The 16560-nt window shown below is 35.5% G+C and overlaps 1 protein-coding gene across 5 annotated transcripts in view; it reads left to right on the plus strand.

Moving 5' to 3' along the window:
- The first annotated feature begins 1098 nt into the window (after positions 1 to 1098).
- LOC102582842 (NHL repeat-containing protein 2) overlaps positions 1099 to 16560 on the plus strand; it is a 24567-nt gene continuing 9105 nt past the window's right edge. For 2 of the 5 annotated variants that reach the window (XM_006344714.2, XM_015307558.1), the window contains exons 1-24: positions 1099 to 1479; positions 2873 to 2973; positions 3185 to 3241; positions 3334 to 3428; positions 4930 to 5029; positions 5509 to 5567; positions 5794 to 5918; positions 6231 to 6357; positions 6623 to 6648; positions 7408 to 7488; positions 7801 to 7927; positions 8193 to 8218; positions 8978 to 9058; positions 9371 to 9497; positions 9958 to 10045; positions 10131 to 10209; positions 10454 to 10514; positions 10726 to 10801; positions 11476 to 11586; positions 12706 to 12801; positions 13397 to 13519; positions 14816 to 15013; positions 16090 to 16194; positions 16269 to 16333. In XM_006344714.2, coding sequence (XP_006344776.1) covers positions 1131 to 1479; positions 2873 to 2973; positions 3185 to 3241; positions 3334 to 3428; positions 4930 to 5029; positions 5509 to 5567; positions 5794 to 5918; positions 6231 to 6357; positions 6623 to 6648; positions 7408 to 7488; positions 7801 to 7927; positions 8193 to 8218; positions 8978 to 9058; positions 9371 to 9497; positions 9958 to 10045; positions 10131 to 10209; positions 10454 to 10514; positions 10726 to 10801; positions 11476 to 11586; positions 12706 to 12801; positions 13397 to 13519; positions 14816 to 15013; positions 16090 to 16194; positions 16269 to 16333 — 2483 coding nt within the window. In that variant the 5' untranslated portion in view covers positions 1099 to 1130. The remainder of the gene's footprint in view (positions 1480 to 2872; positions 2974 to 3184; positions 3242 to 3333; positions 3429 to 4929; positions 5030 to 5508; positions 5568 to 5793; positions 5919 to 6230; positions 6358 to 6622; positions 6649 to 7407; positions 7489 to 7800; positions 7928 to 8192; positions 8219 to 8977; positions 9059 to 9370; positions 9498 to 9957; positions 10046 to 10130; positions 10210 to 10453; positions 10515 to 10725; positions 10802 to 11475; positions 11587 to 12705; positions 12802 to 13396; positions 13520 to 14815; positions 15014 to 16089; positions 16195 to 16268; positions 16334 to 16560) is intronic. The other 3 variants (XM_015307557.1, XM_006344715.2, XM_015307559.1) reach the window with 3 other exon arrangements.

The raw sequence follows: 16560 nt of genomic DNA on the forward strand, positions 1-16560 counted from the left end.
GCAAGTAAGCTGGATAAGGAAAGATATATCCGAGAACGGCTGCTTATGAACAGCATAAGAACAAAGAAACTACAACAAATCCAAACTTGCACAGGGGTTTGGTCCCGAGTATGATCAATTTTGGTGCACCATCAGTAATTGATCATGTGACTTCGCAAGCTGACACTGGAAGCAACATTATCCCTGATGCAGCCTTTATCGAGTCCACTGTACAAATACCGAATAATGGTAAGACAAGTAACCCCATATTTCAGTTGCTACCTTGGTGGGTTTAGGAAGATATGTATAGGTTTCTATCTGTAAGTATCTTACAACCTTAGCATGATGTTTTGGAGATGTATATAGCTTCTAGTCTTTGAAAACTAGCGTGTCAAGAAGCAGCATTTGTAGGTTATTGTTGTCCTTGTCGTATTATTGTGATTCTTTTAATTTTTGATATCTATCACCGTCTGTTATTTATTGTGTTTTAATTATCGGATTGTTTTGTTGTTTTTGTTTCTATCTCGTAAGCTTTGTACTACTTCCCTTTAGTTATCGTGTTTTTTTAGGAAGAAGTCAATTTTATTGCTTAGAAATAGTGTTTCAAGGAAAAAAAGATGCAAAATTTCTTTAAGACGAAACATAAGATTGTCTGCTGTAAAATGTCTTCTAACAAACAAACAAAAAAGAGACGTTTGAATTTTCAAAAAACATTACCATGACTTTTTAAAACATAATGTTCACTCTAATATTGACGTTTAAATTTATTTTTATAATTGAAAATTCTAAAAAGAAGTGTACAAGATAAGTGAGCATATTAACTAGATTGCTTCAAGTATTCAAGAGTGTGACTTAGTAATTAATGAACTGACTTGAGAACAATGAAATTTTAGCTAAATTTCTTCTTATTTGTCAAAGCTTTATGTATTTATGTATAATAGAATTTTATTTTTTTTAAAAGCCCCAAGATTTTCCGTCACATAAAAAAAAAGACAAATAAATTCTAATTATCCGCTTATTTCCAAAGCGGATAAAAGGGTAAAATAGTACAATCACATGGAACTCAACGGCATCCCCTTCCCCGCCACCCAATAACAATTATATAAAGGCTTTTTCAGTAGAAGCAAAGGCCAAAAGAATTGAGAGAAAAAATGGCGTTAAGGCTTACCCCCTCTCTACTGCCCACTTATAATCATGGAAAACCCAAACTAGCTACACTTTTCAATTCAAGATCCAAATTATCCTTTCAATTTCTTTCAAAACCCTTCAGAATCTTGGAGTTTGAATCAAGAAAAACGGGTTTAAAGGTGAGTGCTTCCCAAAAATTGGAAGAGAAGAATGTATCGGATACCCAATGGAGGAAAGTGTCGGCTGTGTTGTTTGATATGGATGGTGTGCTCTGCAATAGTGAGGAGTCATCAAGAAAAGCGGCTGTGGATGTTTTTGCTGAGATGGGTGTTCAAGTTACCGTTGAAGACTTTGTGCCTTTCATGGGCATGGGTAAATTCTTATTCTTCTTGAATTTCTTGATTTATTACATTCTTTTTATTTATTTTCTTTTGAATTTTGGTACTGGTTCTTGAACAATTGAACCAACACCAACACCAACCGGTTCTTGAACAATTGAACCAACACCAACTAGTTCTTGATTTGTATGTTTGGGAACTACTGACAATTTTGGGTGTTTTTGTTGAATTCACTAACTTCTTTAAGAAGCGGAGAATGAAGTGTAAAGCATCAGTCCAATGGGCAATTTTTTACGGTTCAATGTTCTTCTTGAATTTCTTGATTATTACATTCTTTTTTATTTTTTGTCTTTGAATTTTTTGAATTTTGTATTCTTCTTGAGTACTCTCTTGGGAATTTCTTGATTATTTGCGTACTTCGAATTTTCGGGACAAAGGTTTCTTTGTCAATCTGTTTATATGTATTTGGATTTTCCCTTCTTGATTTTCTTTTAATTGTTTATATTTATTTGGATTTTCCCTTCTTGATTTTCTTTTAATTGTTTAATGTGAAAGATGGGTATGAAAGTATCATTGCTTCCCGCGGTGTACTATTTCAGCGTACTGGTTCTTGAACTATTGAACCAATACCTACTAGTTCTTGATTGAAAAGTAGTTTCTTGATTTATAGGTTTGGGAACCATTGACAATTTTGGGTGTTTTTGTTGACTTCGCTAGCTTCTTTGGATAATCATGCCTTAAGAAGTCGAGGATAAAGCGTAAAGCATCAGTCCAATGGGATTTTTTTTTTACGGTTCAATGTTATTCTCAAATTGCCTCATTATATCTTTTAAGGCTTTACCTCAGCCATTGGTCATTCTGTTTAAAGGCTTGCTGATGAATTTGATGAAGTAATGATTAAGACAGCTAATGTAATATGGAAAAAAAGAAAAAAAAAAATTTATCAAGAATCTCTGTGCAGTCCCCTCCATGGGAACTTTGTTATGTAAGAAACTAGTAATCTTCATCTACCTCATTGAGTATTTGATTTTTGTGAAGCATCATCTCTTTCCCCTTAAATAATAGGTTTTGATTCTGGTTGTAGATCTTATCATTTGCTTACTTTCATGCATATAGCTAGCCGAGGCCTTAGGTGAATTCTTTCATTCACTATGTTAAATTAGGACCCTTTTCCATGAGAAACACTTGTGCTAAAAAAATCATCCATATTGTCTATGAAACTTATCTTTTGATTGGATCCATACATCGATTAAATTTTCTGATCTCAAGTTACTCTTCTTTTCGACCCCAAGTAATAAAAAAAATTAGTTTGATGTTACTATCCTTTAGGAAAGGAGTCTTTGATTGTGTAACACCTTGTTCCTTTGCCATATTTTCTCAATGACTTTTTCTCCTTTTCATTTTCCTTTACCCTCGAAATATATTAGGTGAAGCAAACTTCTTAGGTGGTGTTGCTGCTGCTAAGGGTGTTGAAGGATTTGATACTGAGGCTGCCAAGAAGAGGTTTTTTGAGATATATTTATTAAAGGTGATTGAAATTTCATATATTTCCCAGACCCCACCTAGTGGGATTTCACTGGGTTGTTGTTGTTGTTGAAATTTCATATATTTACGAATATCTACTCTCAAAGCACTTTGATTTCACTGGGTATGTTGTTGATGTAAAGCACTTTCCTTTAAGTCGTGGTAACTGACTCCATAACTGACAATTTTATTGATAAACTGATAATCATTTGCAGTATGCAAAACCGAATTCTGGCATAGGTTTCCCTGGTGCCTTTGAACTTGTCTCTCAGGTATGTATAACCTGTGATGCGACATGACTATATGTGGTCTTGCTCTTTCTGTTTTTGTTACTTTTCATTAATTTGGTGATATGGTACGCCAGTGTAAAAGCAGTGGTCTCAAAGTTGCTGTTGCATCTAGTGCTGACCGGATTAAAGTTGATGCAAACTTGGCTGCAGCTGGTTTACCAATAACGATGTGAGTTAACATAATGCGCTTTAACTGTGAATAGTTGCTTCTCATTCCTTTTATAATTGGCATTCAAGAAACACTGGATTGTACTGAATCAGACCAAGTTCAAAAAAAACAACAACACTGGATTGTACTGAATCAGACATAGCAAGAACTTTATCTACTTAAATTATCAGTATATTTTTTTTTTGATGAAGTAAGAAGAATGTCATTAACAAAGCATCAAGCAGATGCACAGATTACAAAAGAAAGAAATATCAGCTCCCAAAAAGGCAAAAAAAGCTATCTAAACAGCTAACAGCAGAGATCTATGGAGCTGATAAATTCTAGGAAAGAATCGACACTAAGTACAGGAGAGAGATTAACCCAACCAAAAAGAGTAATCAAACATCTTGCTTTAAAGGTAGAGATGGGAGTTGGGGTGCCATCAAAACATCTTTTGTTCCTCTCCGTCCATAAGCACCACAAAATACAGGCTGGAACCAAAGACCAGATCTGCTTGACGGACTTCCCAACTTTCCAAGAACTCCAACACACAAAAGCCTCTCTCAATGATCTTGGCATGACCCAAGTGAGTCCAAAAAGTGAGAAGAACATGTTCCATAGGCCTGTTGCAACTGTGCAATGAAGGAACAAGTGATTAATAGATTCTGAGTTGCACAAGCACATGTAGCATCTGTTGACTATTTGGAATTTCCTCCTCATGAGATTATTCTGAGTCAAGCAAGAGTCTTTTAGAGTAATCCAACTGAAACAAATAACTTTAGGTGGCAACTTAGTTCTCCAGATTAATTTCCATGGCCATTGATCAATTACGGTCTTCTTGGAGCTTTGTTGAAGGTAGCATGCTTTAACTGTATAGATATGCTTTATTTTAAAGAACTACCTGATATCTACTCCTGAGATGCTTAGCTTTTTTGGTATAACTTCTGCCGAGGAAATTGCTGGACATAAACATTTTGTTGACATAGTGAATCTGTTAGTCATGGAATCAGGCGCTCAAACTCCAAAGGTTGTGATCTTATATGGTCCTCGGCAATCCTCCCCTTATGAGCTAACTTTTGTTGTTGAGTTAGACCCACTGTCCATTTCTTTACGCAGTATCAAAGTCAAACCCCATCGATCCTTGTTGTTATGTTTCTCTTTCTCAATATTGATCCCCCGTGTTACGTTCTCTGTGATTAGATTTTCTAGACCTGGGCGTGTCCCGAGGGGGGGTCTCCTTATATGGTTTTGAGCAATCCTCCCCTTATAAGAACTTTTTGTGGTTGAGTTACATTCAAGGTCCATTTCTTCATGGTATATATGCAAACACACACACACTATGCGTTGGTTGATAATGTAGTTTGCAAGGACATAGTAGTTTATTGAGGTTAAAGTGTACAACTCGGATGAAAAACACATGTTTGCAGTGAAATAATTGAAAGCTCCCTTCCTCCCTCGCCTTTGTCTTTAGTTATCCTTCTATTTATATTTGACCTCATATCCTTTTTCTTTGATTTGACAGGTTTGATGCAATTGTATCTGCTGATGCTTTTAAAAATTTGAAGCCTGCTCCTGATATTTTCTTGGCTGCATCACGGATTCTTGATGTTCCCACTAGTGAGGTAGTTTCCAGGATGTGCAATGCTGCTTTGCTACTACCCATCACATTTTTTTCTTTTTAGACACTTTGTTGTGGGTAGTATGTGGTGCTAATCTGATGAGAAACTTATAGCCAACTAAGATATCACTGAGGTTTACATTCACGTTCTATTTAACTGAAAGTTCCCTATATTTCATTAATGACTGTAATAATCAGATGAAGTTAACTGCAAAACAAAATTTAAGCAAAGAAGATACTAAAAACTTGATAAATATGTCGGCAACTTTTATGTTGAAAATTATATTTCTGGATGGGAAAGAGATGCGCAATTGTCATTCGGTCAGTCAGAACAGTTTTTCTAAATATGGATATAAAAATGGGGGTGCATTATGAATTGCTGAAGGTTCATGTTCGAGGATGATGAAGTTTTGAAGTGTTAAGTAGATCAGTGTCCTGTTTGTCAACCTTGGTAAACATTATCATAATCCTCTATGTTGACAGTGTATTGTGATTGAAGATGCATTAGCTGGAGTACAAGCCGCCAAAGCTGCGAAAATGAGGTATTTGCGTCTGAGTGCCTTTTCTTTATATAGTTGATTTATGTACACTCGTTCAAAGTTGTTGGTATCACCAACCGTACTTGAACTTTCCTTCATTTGTTGCGTCTGTCAACTGAATCAGTAATCTGTATCAGCATCATTCTAATGCACCTCTTTTGCCTCTGTTTTTAGTGATCATTTAAATTCCATTTTTTCTACATTCTTAAGTATGTTGACTTACTTGCAGATGTATAGCAGTGACGACAACACTATCAGAAGATACTCTAAAAGCAGCGGAGCCATCACTCATCAGAAAGGAGATAAGCGATATTTCACTTGAAGATATCCTCAATGGTGGCTCTGGTAGCCATAGTATGTAGTTCACCAACATGTTAAGAACTTCCCTTTTCATGTACCATTGACAAATGTAGAATACTGAGGCTCTTTTTTTTTAATGGAAAAACTTGCGAGTAAGCTCTTTTTTGTAATGATTCTATAATTTGTTGAAGGATATCCGGTTCTCTGCTCCCTTAAGCTGTATGTTTTAGCTGCTAACTATTGTCTTTTACTTAGTTGATGGAAATTTGCTAGTTCTAGTGTTTCTCTAACATATCATATGTAGTTAATAGTGGCTCCCTTTCTATGCTTACTATAAAAAGAATCTAATGATGAAAAACAATGCAGATGTGATGGTGCAGGAATCTCAATCCATTAATGATCTAGCTCTCTCTTCCCCTGAATCCAATATGACAGGGAGTATCACAGAGCTGGATAATTATGTAGCAAGTGGTGCCATATCCTCGATGGGAGGGTAAGAGCGAATCAATATATTGATCATCTGCATCATCATGACCGCTTTTGATATCTAATACCTCAAATTGCTGTATGCATTTGTAGATTCATCTTTTTTTCCCTTCTCTTTCTCGTTCCCTCTTTGTCCATCTGAAATTATTTTCTTAAACTTTACCTGGATTAAGTTGAATTGCTAAGAACGGTGCATACTGGTGATTTACATCCTTATCAATCTATTTTATGTCATGATGTATAATCACTAAGTTACATGCTTTCACTTGAAGCAGCGGAGCCATCACTCATCAGAAAGGAGATAAGCGATATTTCACTTGAAGATATCCTCAATGGTGGCTCTGGTAGCCATAGTATGTAGTTCACCAACATGTTAAGAACTTCCCTTTTCATGTACCATTGACAAATGTAGAATACTGAGGCTCTTTTTTTTTAATGGAAAAACTTGCGAGTAAGCTCTTTTTTGTAATGATTCTATAATTTGTTGAAGGATATCCGGTTCTCTGCTCCCTTAAGCTGTATGTTTTAGCTGCTAACTATTGTCTTTTACTTAGTTGATGGAAATTTGCTAGTTCTAGTGTTTCTCTAACATATCATATGTAGTTAATAGTGGCTCCCTTTCTATGCTTACTATAAAAAGAATCTAATGATGAAAAACAATGCAGATGTGATGGTGCAGGAATCTCAATCCATTAATGATCTAGCTCTCTCTTCCCCTGAATCCAATATGACAGGGAGTATCACAGAGCTGGATAATTATGTAGCAAGTGGTGCCATATCCTCGATGGGAGGGTAAGAGCGAATCAATATATTGATCATCTGCATCATCATGACCGCTTTTGATATCTAATACCTCAAATTGCTGTATGCATTTGTAGATTCATCTTTTTTTCCCTTCTCTTTCTCGTTCCCTCTTTGTCCATCTGAAATTATTTTCTTAAACTTTACCTGGATTAAGTTGAATTGCTAAGAACGGTGCATACTGGTGATTTACATCCTTATCAATCTATTTTATGTCATGATGTATAATCACTAAGTTACATGCTTTCACTTGAAGCAGCGGAGCCATCACTCATCAGAAAGGAGATAAGCGATATTTCACTTGAAGATATCCTCAATGGTGGCTCTGGTAGCCATAGTATGTAGTTCACCAACATGTTAAGAACTTCCCTTTTCATGTACCATTGACAAATGTAGAATACTGAGGCTCTTTTTTTTTAATGGAAAAACTTGCGAGTAAGCTCTTTTTTGTAATGATTCTATAATTTGTTGAAGGATATCCGGTTCTCTGCTCCCTTAAGCTGTATGTTTTAGCTGCTAACTATTGTCTTTTACTTAGTTGATGGAAATTTGCTAGTTCTAGTGTTTCTCTAACATATCATATGTAGTTAATAGTGGCTCCCTTTCTATGCTTACTATAAAAAGAATCTAATGATGAAAAACAATGCAGATGTGATGGTGCAGGAATCTCAATCCATTAATGATCTAGCTCTCTCTTCCCCTGAATCCAATATGACAGGGAGTATCACAGAGCTGGATAATTATGTAGCAAGTGGTGCCATATCCTCGATGGGAGGGTAAGAGCGAATCAATATATTGATCATCTGCATCATCATGACCGCTTTTGATATCTAATACCTCAAATTGCTGTATGCATTTGTAGATTCATCTTTTTTTCCCTTCTCTTTCTCGTTCCCTCTTTGTCCATCTGAAATTATTTTCTTAAACTTTACCTGGATTAAGTTGAATTGCTAAGAACGGTGCATACTGGTGATTTACATCCTTATCAATCTATTTTATGTCATGATGTATAATCACTAAGTTACATGCTTTCACTTGAAGCAGCGGAGCCATCACTCATCAGAAAGGAGATAAGCGATATTTCACTTGAAGATATCCTCAATGGTGGCTCTGGTAGCCATAGTATGTAGTTCACCAACATGTTAAGAACTTCCCTTTTCATGTACCATTGACAAATGTAGAATACTGAGGCTCTTTTTTTTTAATGGAAAAACTTGCGAGTAAGCTCTTTTTTGTAATGATTCTATAATTTGTTGAAGGATATCCGGTTCTCTGCTCCCTTAAGCTGTATGTTTTAGCTGCTAACTATTGTCTTTTACTTAGTTGATGGAAATTTGCTAGTTCTAGTGTTTCTCTAACATATCATATGTAGTTAATAGTGGCTCCCTTTCTATGCTTACTATAAAAAGAATCTAATGATGAAAAACAATGCAGATGTGATGGTGCAGGAATCTCAATCCATTAATGATCTAGCTCTCTCTTCCCCTGAATCCAATATGACAGGGAGTATCACAGAGCTGGATAATTATGTAGCAAGTGGTGCCATATCCTCGATGGGAGGGTAAGAGCGAATCAATATATTGATCATCTGCATCATCATGACCGCTTTTGATATCTAATACCTCAAATTGCTGTATGCATTTGTAGATTCATCTTTTTTTCCCTTCTCTTTCTCGTTCCCTCTTTGTCCATCTGAAATTATTTTCTTAAACTTTACCTGGATTAAGTTGAATTGCTAAGAACGGTGCATACTGGTGATTTACATCCTTATCAATCTATTTTATGTCATGATGTATAATCACTAAGTTACATGCTTTCACTTGAAGCAGCGGAGCCATCACTCATCAGAAAGGAGATAAGCGATATTTCACTTGAAGATATCCTCAATGGTGGCTCTGGTAGCCATAGTATGTAGTTCACCAACATGTTAAGAACTTCCCTTTTCATGTACCATTGACAAATGTAGAATACTGAGGCTCTTTTTTTTTAATGGAAAAACTTGCGAGTAAGCTCTTTTTTGTAATGATTCTATAATTTGTTGAAGGATATCCGGTTCTCTGCTCCCTTAAGCTGTATGTTTTAGCTGCTAACTATTGTCTTTTACTTAGTTGATGGAAATTTGCTAGTTCTAGTGTTTCTCTAACATATCATATGTAGTTAATAGTGGCTCCCTTTCTATGCTTACTATAAAAAGAATCTAATGATGAAAAACAATGCAGATGTGATGGTGCAGGAATCTCAATCCATTAATGATCTAGCTCTCTCTTCCCCTGAATCCAATATGACAGGGAGTATCACAGAGCTGGATAATTATGTAGCAAGTGGTGCCATATCCTCGATGGGAGGGTAAGAGCGAATCAATATATTGATCATCTGCATCATCATGACCGCTTTTGATATCTAATACCTCAAATTGCTGTATGCATTTGTAGATTCATCTTTTTTTCCCTTCTCTTTCTCGTTCCCTCTTTGTCCATCTGAAATTATTTTCTTAAACTTTACCTGGATTAAGTTGAATTGCTAAGAACGGTGCATACTGGTGATTTACATCCTTATCAATCTATTTTATGTCATGATGTATAATCACTAAGTTACATGCTTTGTTTTGCTGCATGTAGGAACAAAAAGTCAAATATGCTTAGAGTGACATGAATAACACTCGTACAAATGAAATTCTCTCGTTTGCAAAGTGGAATACTTTTATCCCCCAAAAGGGTCCATATATGCCTTTATGAGATGGCCATTTTAGGGCATTTGGTAATTGGTATAATGTTGTCGTGAAGTTGCAGAAATAATTTATGGACAGGGTGCAGGTTACCAGACGAAATGTTGTAAGATATGGAAGTTTAGGAATTGCTGCATCCTGTCTCCTCTTCACTATTACAAACTGGAAGGTATAGAATTTAATAAAGAAAGCATAAGGTATCCTTTTAATTTATTTTGGTTTTCATCTTTGCAAGCTCTGCTGTTCTTATGCAGGCAATGCAGTATGCATCTCCAAAAGCTATCTGGAACTTGTTATTTGGCACAGGCAATCCTCCTTTTGAACAGAAAGAAGGTCTACCCCTCTTACAATGAAGTATTTGTTCTCTTCTCTTCATTTTCATTGTTGTTCCATTCTTCTTGTTGTAAGAAACTTCCCTTGATGACATTATTTTTTTCTCATTTTTTTTTGGCATTTCTAATGTGGTTTTTATCCATTCTGTAGATGAAGTATGTGCTGCTTTTTGTTTCTTTTCTTTTTCGGTGATATTTGAGATAATGGAAGGAGATTTATTTTTATTTGTCTATTGCTCCTGCAGATGCATCCAGTTCACAGAGGATTCAACAATTTGTAAACTATATTTCTGATGTGGATGCCAGGTAACAGAAGTTTTTCATGTAAACTGCAACCTTTTTGTGCTTTATAAATAAAGAACGTTGCGGTTTTCCTAAATTATGAAATTAGTATCGTATATATGTTTCATGCTTTCTGGCATTTTTTGAGTCCTTAGATCTTGATATACTTCTCTTTAATTGTTCTTAGATTCCTAACTTGTTTTTTTATCATGTTTAATATTCTGCATTTTGTTAGGAAATCTACGACTATCGTGTCCGAGTTCCCATCTAAACTTGATTGGCTGAATACAGCCCCCCTTCAGCTAGGCAGGGTAAATACATAATTTCATATTTCAATTCTGCTTCTTCTGGCAACTTTATTTCTTTTTCTTTTTGCTTATTTTCATATATGTGCATATTTGTGTTCTTTTTCCATTCTCTAGTCTTCATGCAAATATTATTCTGGAAATTTTTGGTTATCTACTGCTTTCTAATTGATGTTTTCTATAGATTATGTGTGTATAAAATTCTTCAAACTTGGAGAGGAGTTTCTCCCAAATATAATATTATGTTGCTTCATAATATACCGTTCAATTGTAATGGATTTCCACACACTATCCTTTTGAACAATGTTAAGAATCTTTTGACAATGACATTGGCTGCAAAAATCTTTTAGTGATCGATACCTTTTCTTTTTTAAACTGTGGTGGTTGGGCTAGCGTGTGGCGCACCTTGACTATTCCACCGGGTGCTTGCTACCTCCCACCACACAAATACTGGGTAACTCTGCCCATCCAGGCTTTAAGCATATGGGAGGCAACCATGAATACCTATATCATCTATGAATTTGAAAATTTTCTAATATGCTGAATAGTACTTTTAATCTTATTGTTTCTTGGAGGTATGTTTCTAAGTTGCACATACTAGAAGATGGAAAAAGGAGGAGTTCTGGATGATATATCTATGCTATGCACTCGTTCCCTGAAACATTTTTATGTTTGTGCAGGATTTGAAAGGAAAAGTTGTTCTTTTGGACTTCTGGACTTATTGCTGCATTAACTGTATGCATGTACTGCCAGATCTGGAGTTTCTGGAGAATAAATATAAAGATATGCCTGTAAGATTGTCATTCATCCCTTAGGGTTGCAATTTCAGCTTTATTGGTTATCTCATGAAATGATATTCTGTGTCTATAACAAGTTGATCATCTGAGATGTTACCCCAATCATTTTCTCACATAGTTATATCTATCGAAAATTCTTTTCTGAAAATTCTCATAATTACGCCAATCAATATTCCACTAATTCTGGCAGAAGCATGCACATGCATACTATAGTTCCTGTTGGAACTACATACAATCTGAGGTTCTCATTAGATGGAGGTGCACCTTGCAGCAAAGTGAAAGTGAAATTAAAAAAGTCATGGTCAAGTTTTAGGTTAGGATGAGTTAGCTGGTTTAAACTTTACTCAAAATTCATTTAGAAAGAAATGTTGCTAAAATGTAGGAATGTTATGATCAAGCAGTACTTTTATGATACTAACCAAATGCTGTCTAGATTGCAATCCCATGGGGTTAGCTGGTTTAAACTTTGTTCAAAATTCATTTAGAAAGAAATGTTGCTAAAATGTAGGAATGTTATGATCAAGCAGTACTTTATGACACTAACCAAATGCTGTCTAGATTGCAATCCCATGGGGTTTGTCTTTGTTGATATTACATCTCTATATTCTTTTCTGTGTGGTAAATGCTATAAATAATTTGTTTTTGTTTTACTTAGGCTTTAGATTACTCTGAAATCCAGACAACAATCTATTAGTTTATTCTATAATATTCCACTGTATCCACTATCCATTATCTATAACATCTTCAAACTCTTGATTTTGAGCAATTTTCACAGAAGAATAGGCATAAAATGAGTTTTGCAGATTGCGCAAATGCTGTTAAAAGGAGAAACAAATGTCATAAGATTTAGCTTTCAATTGGGCTAATCTGTTAACTTTCTGAGTTAATACTGACAGGTCAAACCAATATAGAGTCACCTCAAATAATTGTTTCATACCGTGGCTGATCCATGATTCTCACCATGGGGGTTTGAAAAATAAAAATGTAGTGCTTGGGATTTGAACTTGGAACCTCAAGATGAATTAATTACTTTTATCCACAGTTGCATCTGAAGGTTTGCTTACACATTTCTGATTGTAGTCGTAGCTAATTCATCAAACATTAGTTTTGCAGTTTGTGGTTGTGGGGGTGCATTCAGCTAAATTTGACAACGAGAAGGACCTTGAAGCCATCCGTAGTGCTGTATTACGCTATGGAATCACTCATCCAGTAAGTACTTATTCAAGAGCTGAACTATTACTGATTTAATGTTGAATGGCTCTTTACCACAAATCTGCTTGCTCTTGAATCTATTAGATCCCCAAGAAACGGATGAACATTTGGAAACAACATAAATGTGGAGAGAATTTAGAGCATCCAGATTAGGTTATATACTACTTCTTTTTGGTAGATTAAGGTAGAATCTCCGCTGCTATCTACACCATACTTGGCTATGTCAAAATTGCCATTCCAATCGTTAGCACTGTCTAGAGAGCCTCTCCCCCACCCTTCTTATCCAATTCAAATGTGTACCATCTGAGCCTCTAGGACTCCATGTATTTAACAGAAGGGAATACTTGCTAATTCACTGTTAATGATCAAGGATTTCCTAACAATGTATGTAATCAACGTTTCCAATTGAAGCTCTTGTTTATTGCTGAAGTTTATTATTCAGATCCCAGATACTGCTGAATAGAGTAACTTGGAATTTGACATTGTTATCATTTCAAAATATCTGCTTTAATTTTTAATTGGGGGGTGTCTCTCCTTCTTCCCTTCTTTTTTGTATGTTAAGTAGTTTCCTTAACCTCCATTGAATGATCAGGTTGTCAATGATGGAGAAATGAATTTATGGCGGGAATTAGGTGTCAATTCGTGGCCAACATTTGTTCTTGTTGGGCCAAATGGAAAGCTCTTGGCACAAATAGCTGGCGAAGGTCATAGAAAGGTTTCTTACAGATTTCCTTTTCTATTTGATGTTTCATGCAATAATAGTATATATATATATATGAATTATTTAACACATTCATGATGGCACATTTAAGATTAGATGATGGAAAATAGTTCATTTATTAACTTGACAATTGATGTAATACATTCAATTCTGAAATGCCTCTCAAAGTGCATTATCACCAAAAACGTTTGAGAGAATAGGTCATATTTCACTCTCTTTGATGAACTGTGTCATCAACTCATCTAAAAGTTTAAGTTGTCAGGGAAAATATACTTTTATTTACTTAAAGATGTCATTAACATGTCCCCTGTCATGTGGGCAGGACTGTTTTTCATTGGCCAAACACGTGGATTTTTTCTTTTTTGATAATGAGTAGTGATGAGACTTGAACTATGTGATCAATTCATCTAAAAGTTTGCGATGTTAGAGAAAACCATGTTGAACTATGTGATCAAGTCATTATTTTGCCCCTTTCTTTCCATATATAACCTAAAGTTTATCCAGAACTTTCTTTGTTCAGCCATTGTATCTCAAAAATCAAAACGAATTACTTCCATATGTAAACGCATAAGATGGAAATGTGGAAGGATAAAAAAAGAATCTACTGCAAATGTACTCCCAATTGAGTGGAAAGATTGACCAGATCATAGCCAGTTCTTTTTGGTAGCTGACAGACCCTTATCTCTGACCTCAATGTGGCATTTCTCTATCATCTGAATTTTTAAAATATGTTTTCTAATATTAGTTTTGTGTAACCTAGGCTAGGTCAGTTTTGATATTTTAGGGAACTAAAACTAGGTCACCTTTAATCGGAAACAACCTCTCTACCTCCAAGGATAGTGGTAAGGTCTGCGTATACTTTACCCTCCCTAGACCCCACTTTGATGTATTACACTGGGAATGTAGTTGTTGTAAACTAGGTCACCTTTCCTTTATTCTGAAACTCTATTTTGTTTTCTGTTTTTATTCTCTTCCTCTCTTTTCTATCATGAAGAAAATACTATTGAAACGTCTAAGCGCCTGCGGTTACCTAATGCAACTTCATAAAAGAATTTCTTTAGGAAGCTACATATTGGAGTTTCTCCATTAGTCCTATCTTTTCTAGCTATCTTATGGCATGAAATTACTTCAAATGAGATAATTTGTAACATACAGTTTCTTATGCTTTTTGATTATAGCACATTGCCTCTCACATATTTCTTTCTAATTAATATGATCTGTGGCAGTTGGTAGTGAAGATTATTGACAAGAATTAGCTGTCATTTCGATGTCTTCTGCTTTGGTTTGTAGGATCTTGATAACTTAGTCGAGGCTGCTCTTCTGTTCTATGGTAAGAAGAAGCTCTTGGATAGCAAACCCATTCCCTTGCGCTTGGAGAAAGATAATGATCCCCGCTTGTTAACATCTCCTTTAAAGTTCCCCGGTAAGCTGACAGTTGATGTCCTCAACAACCGGCTATTTATTTCAGACAGCAATCATAACCGAATAGTAAGTTCTTCTTCTCTCTCCTTTCTGCATTCTCTCTGTATGATTGTTGTATTAGGTTGCAAAATTTTGAATGCATGACCTGCAGCAAGTAGTTGGTGTCTGTAGCATCAAGGTTTGTTAACCCTTTTTGAGGTTTTCTGGAGGTATGAACTGACCATGGGGTTATTGAAGAATATCAAGTTTGATGTTAAAATGCATATTGGTTATCAATAAAGGGAGGTATACCTACCTCTGAAAGTAAATGTATTCCCGACACTGGGGTTGCAGGACTTCCAAGTCCACGTTTACTGATATCTGCAAAAAGCTAAGTGTCAAAGCATGATCATTTATTTTCTAATGTTTGCAAGAGGAAGAAACAGAATGTATGATGAAAAGTCTAGGGCTATGCAAAAGATAAGATCAATCTTTATACATTTTATCAGAAGGCAAGGGATAATATCACTAAAGTGTCAAAGCATGATCATTCATATTCTAATGCAGTGTATAGTAATGGTAATTTGGAGATGAAATTAGAGTATATCCTGAAAATTTTTTCCTGCTAATGAAGATTGGTGGGTGGTATATTTAAATTAGAACAAATAATTAAGATTTGAAGCCACCGCTAGGGCTGGCGAATATGGTAGAATCAAATTCCCAAGGAAGATGGAAAAAATGCGGAAGAGGATAAGGTAGGGCTTGCTAGTTATGCACATAAGAAATGTACATTTTGTTTCTTTTACTCTTGAAATTCTTCTTTGTGGGGGACTCAAAAGTTGTGTAGGAAATTATGTTTTCTTCTAGATACATTCTGGTTCTTCTTTGCTCTCTTCTGAACTTTTTCATTCTGTTACATTTTAGTTCCTTCTTACTTGTCCTAGTCTCAAGAACACGGCCATGATTTTTCGTCTGATACTTTTGCTTTTCCATACATTACTTGAGTAACTCAGATATGTAGTATCACATCTGTTCTGGTCCTTCATGCTTTTGGCCTGTATTAGCCCTAGATCTTATTATTGTTAGTCTTCTTTCTATTTCCATGCTCTCTTTATGAGGTGAATGGTAGAATTAGTAATCCCGGACAATTTTCACATGGACAGGTAGTAACTGATCTAGAAGGAAACTTTTTAGTCCAAGTTGGAAGCACAGGAGCAGAGGGTCTTCGTGATGGTAACTTTGATGATGCAACATTCAATCGTCCACAGGTAACCATTGTAATTTTGCAATTTTTCTCATTTGCAAAATTAATCTAAGATCTTAATTCTTATTATATCTTCAGGGTTTGGCTTACAATGCGAAGAAGAACCTCTTGTATGTGGCAGATACTGAAAATCATGCTTTAAGGTACTGGCAGAAAAGGCATGCCTGTTATTGGGCAAGACCTACATGGTTTTTCTTCTGATATTTAATTGACTGTATCATCTATTGTTTATTTTCTGAATTCTCCATTTCCACACATATTTTCCTTGGATTATAGATGCGTGTGCCTCCATCTTTGAGAAGTTGAGGTGGATAAACTTCAACTTTGGTGGGTTTATTGATACTGATTATTGGGGGGGGGGGGGGGGGGA

The sequence above is a fragment of the Solanum tuberosum genome, unplaced genomic scaffold, assembly GCF_000226075.1.
Source record: "Solanum tuberosum cultivar DM 1-3 516 R44 unplaced genomic scaffold, SolTub_3.0 scf00060, whole genome shotgun sequence".
In the NCBI taxonomy this organism is placed as follows: domain Eukaryota; kingdom Viridiplantae; phylum Streptophyta; class Magnoliopsida; order Solanales; family Solanaceae; genus Solanum; species Solanum tuberosum.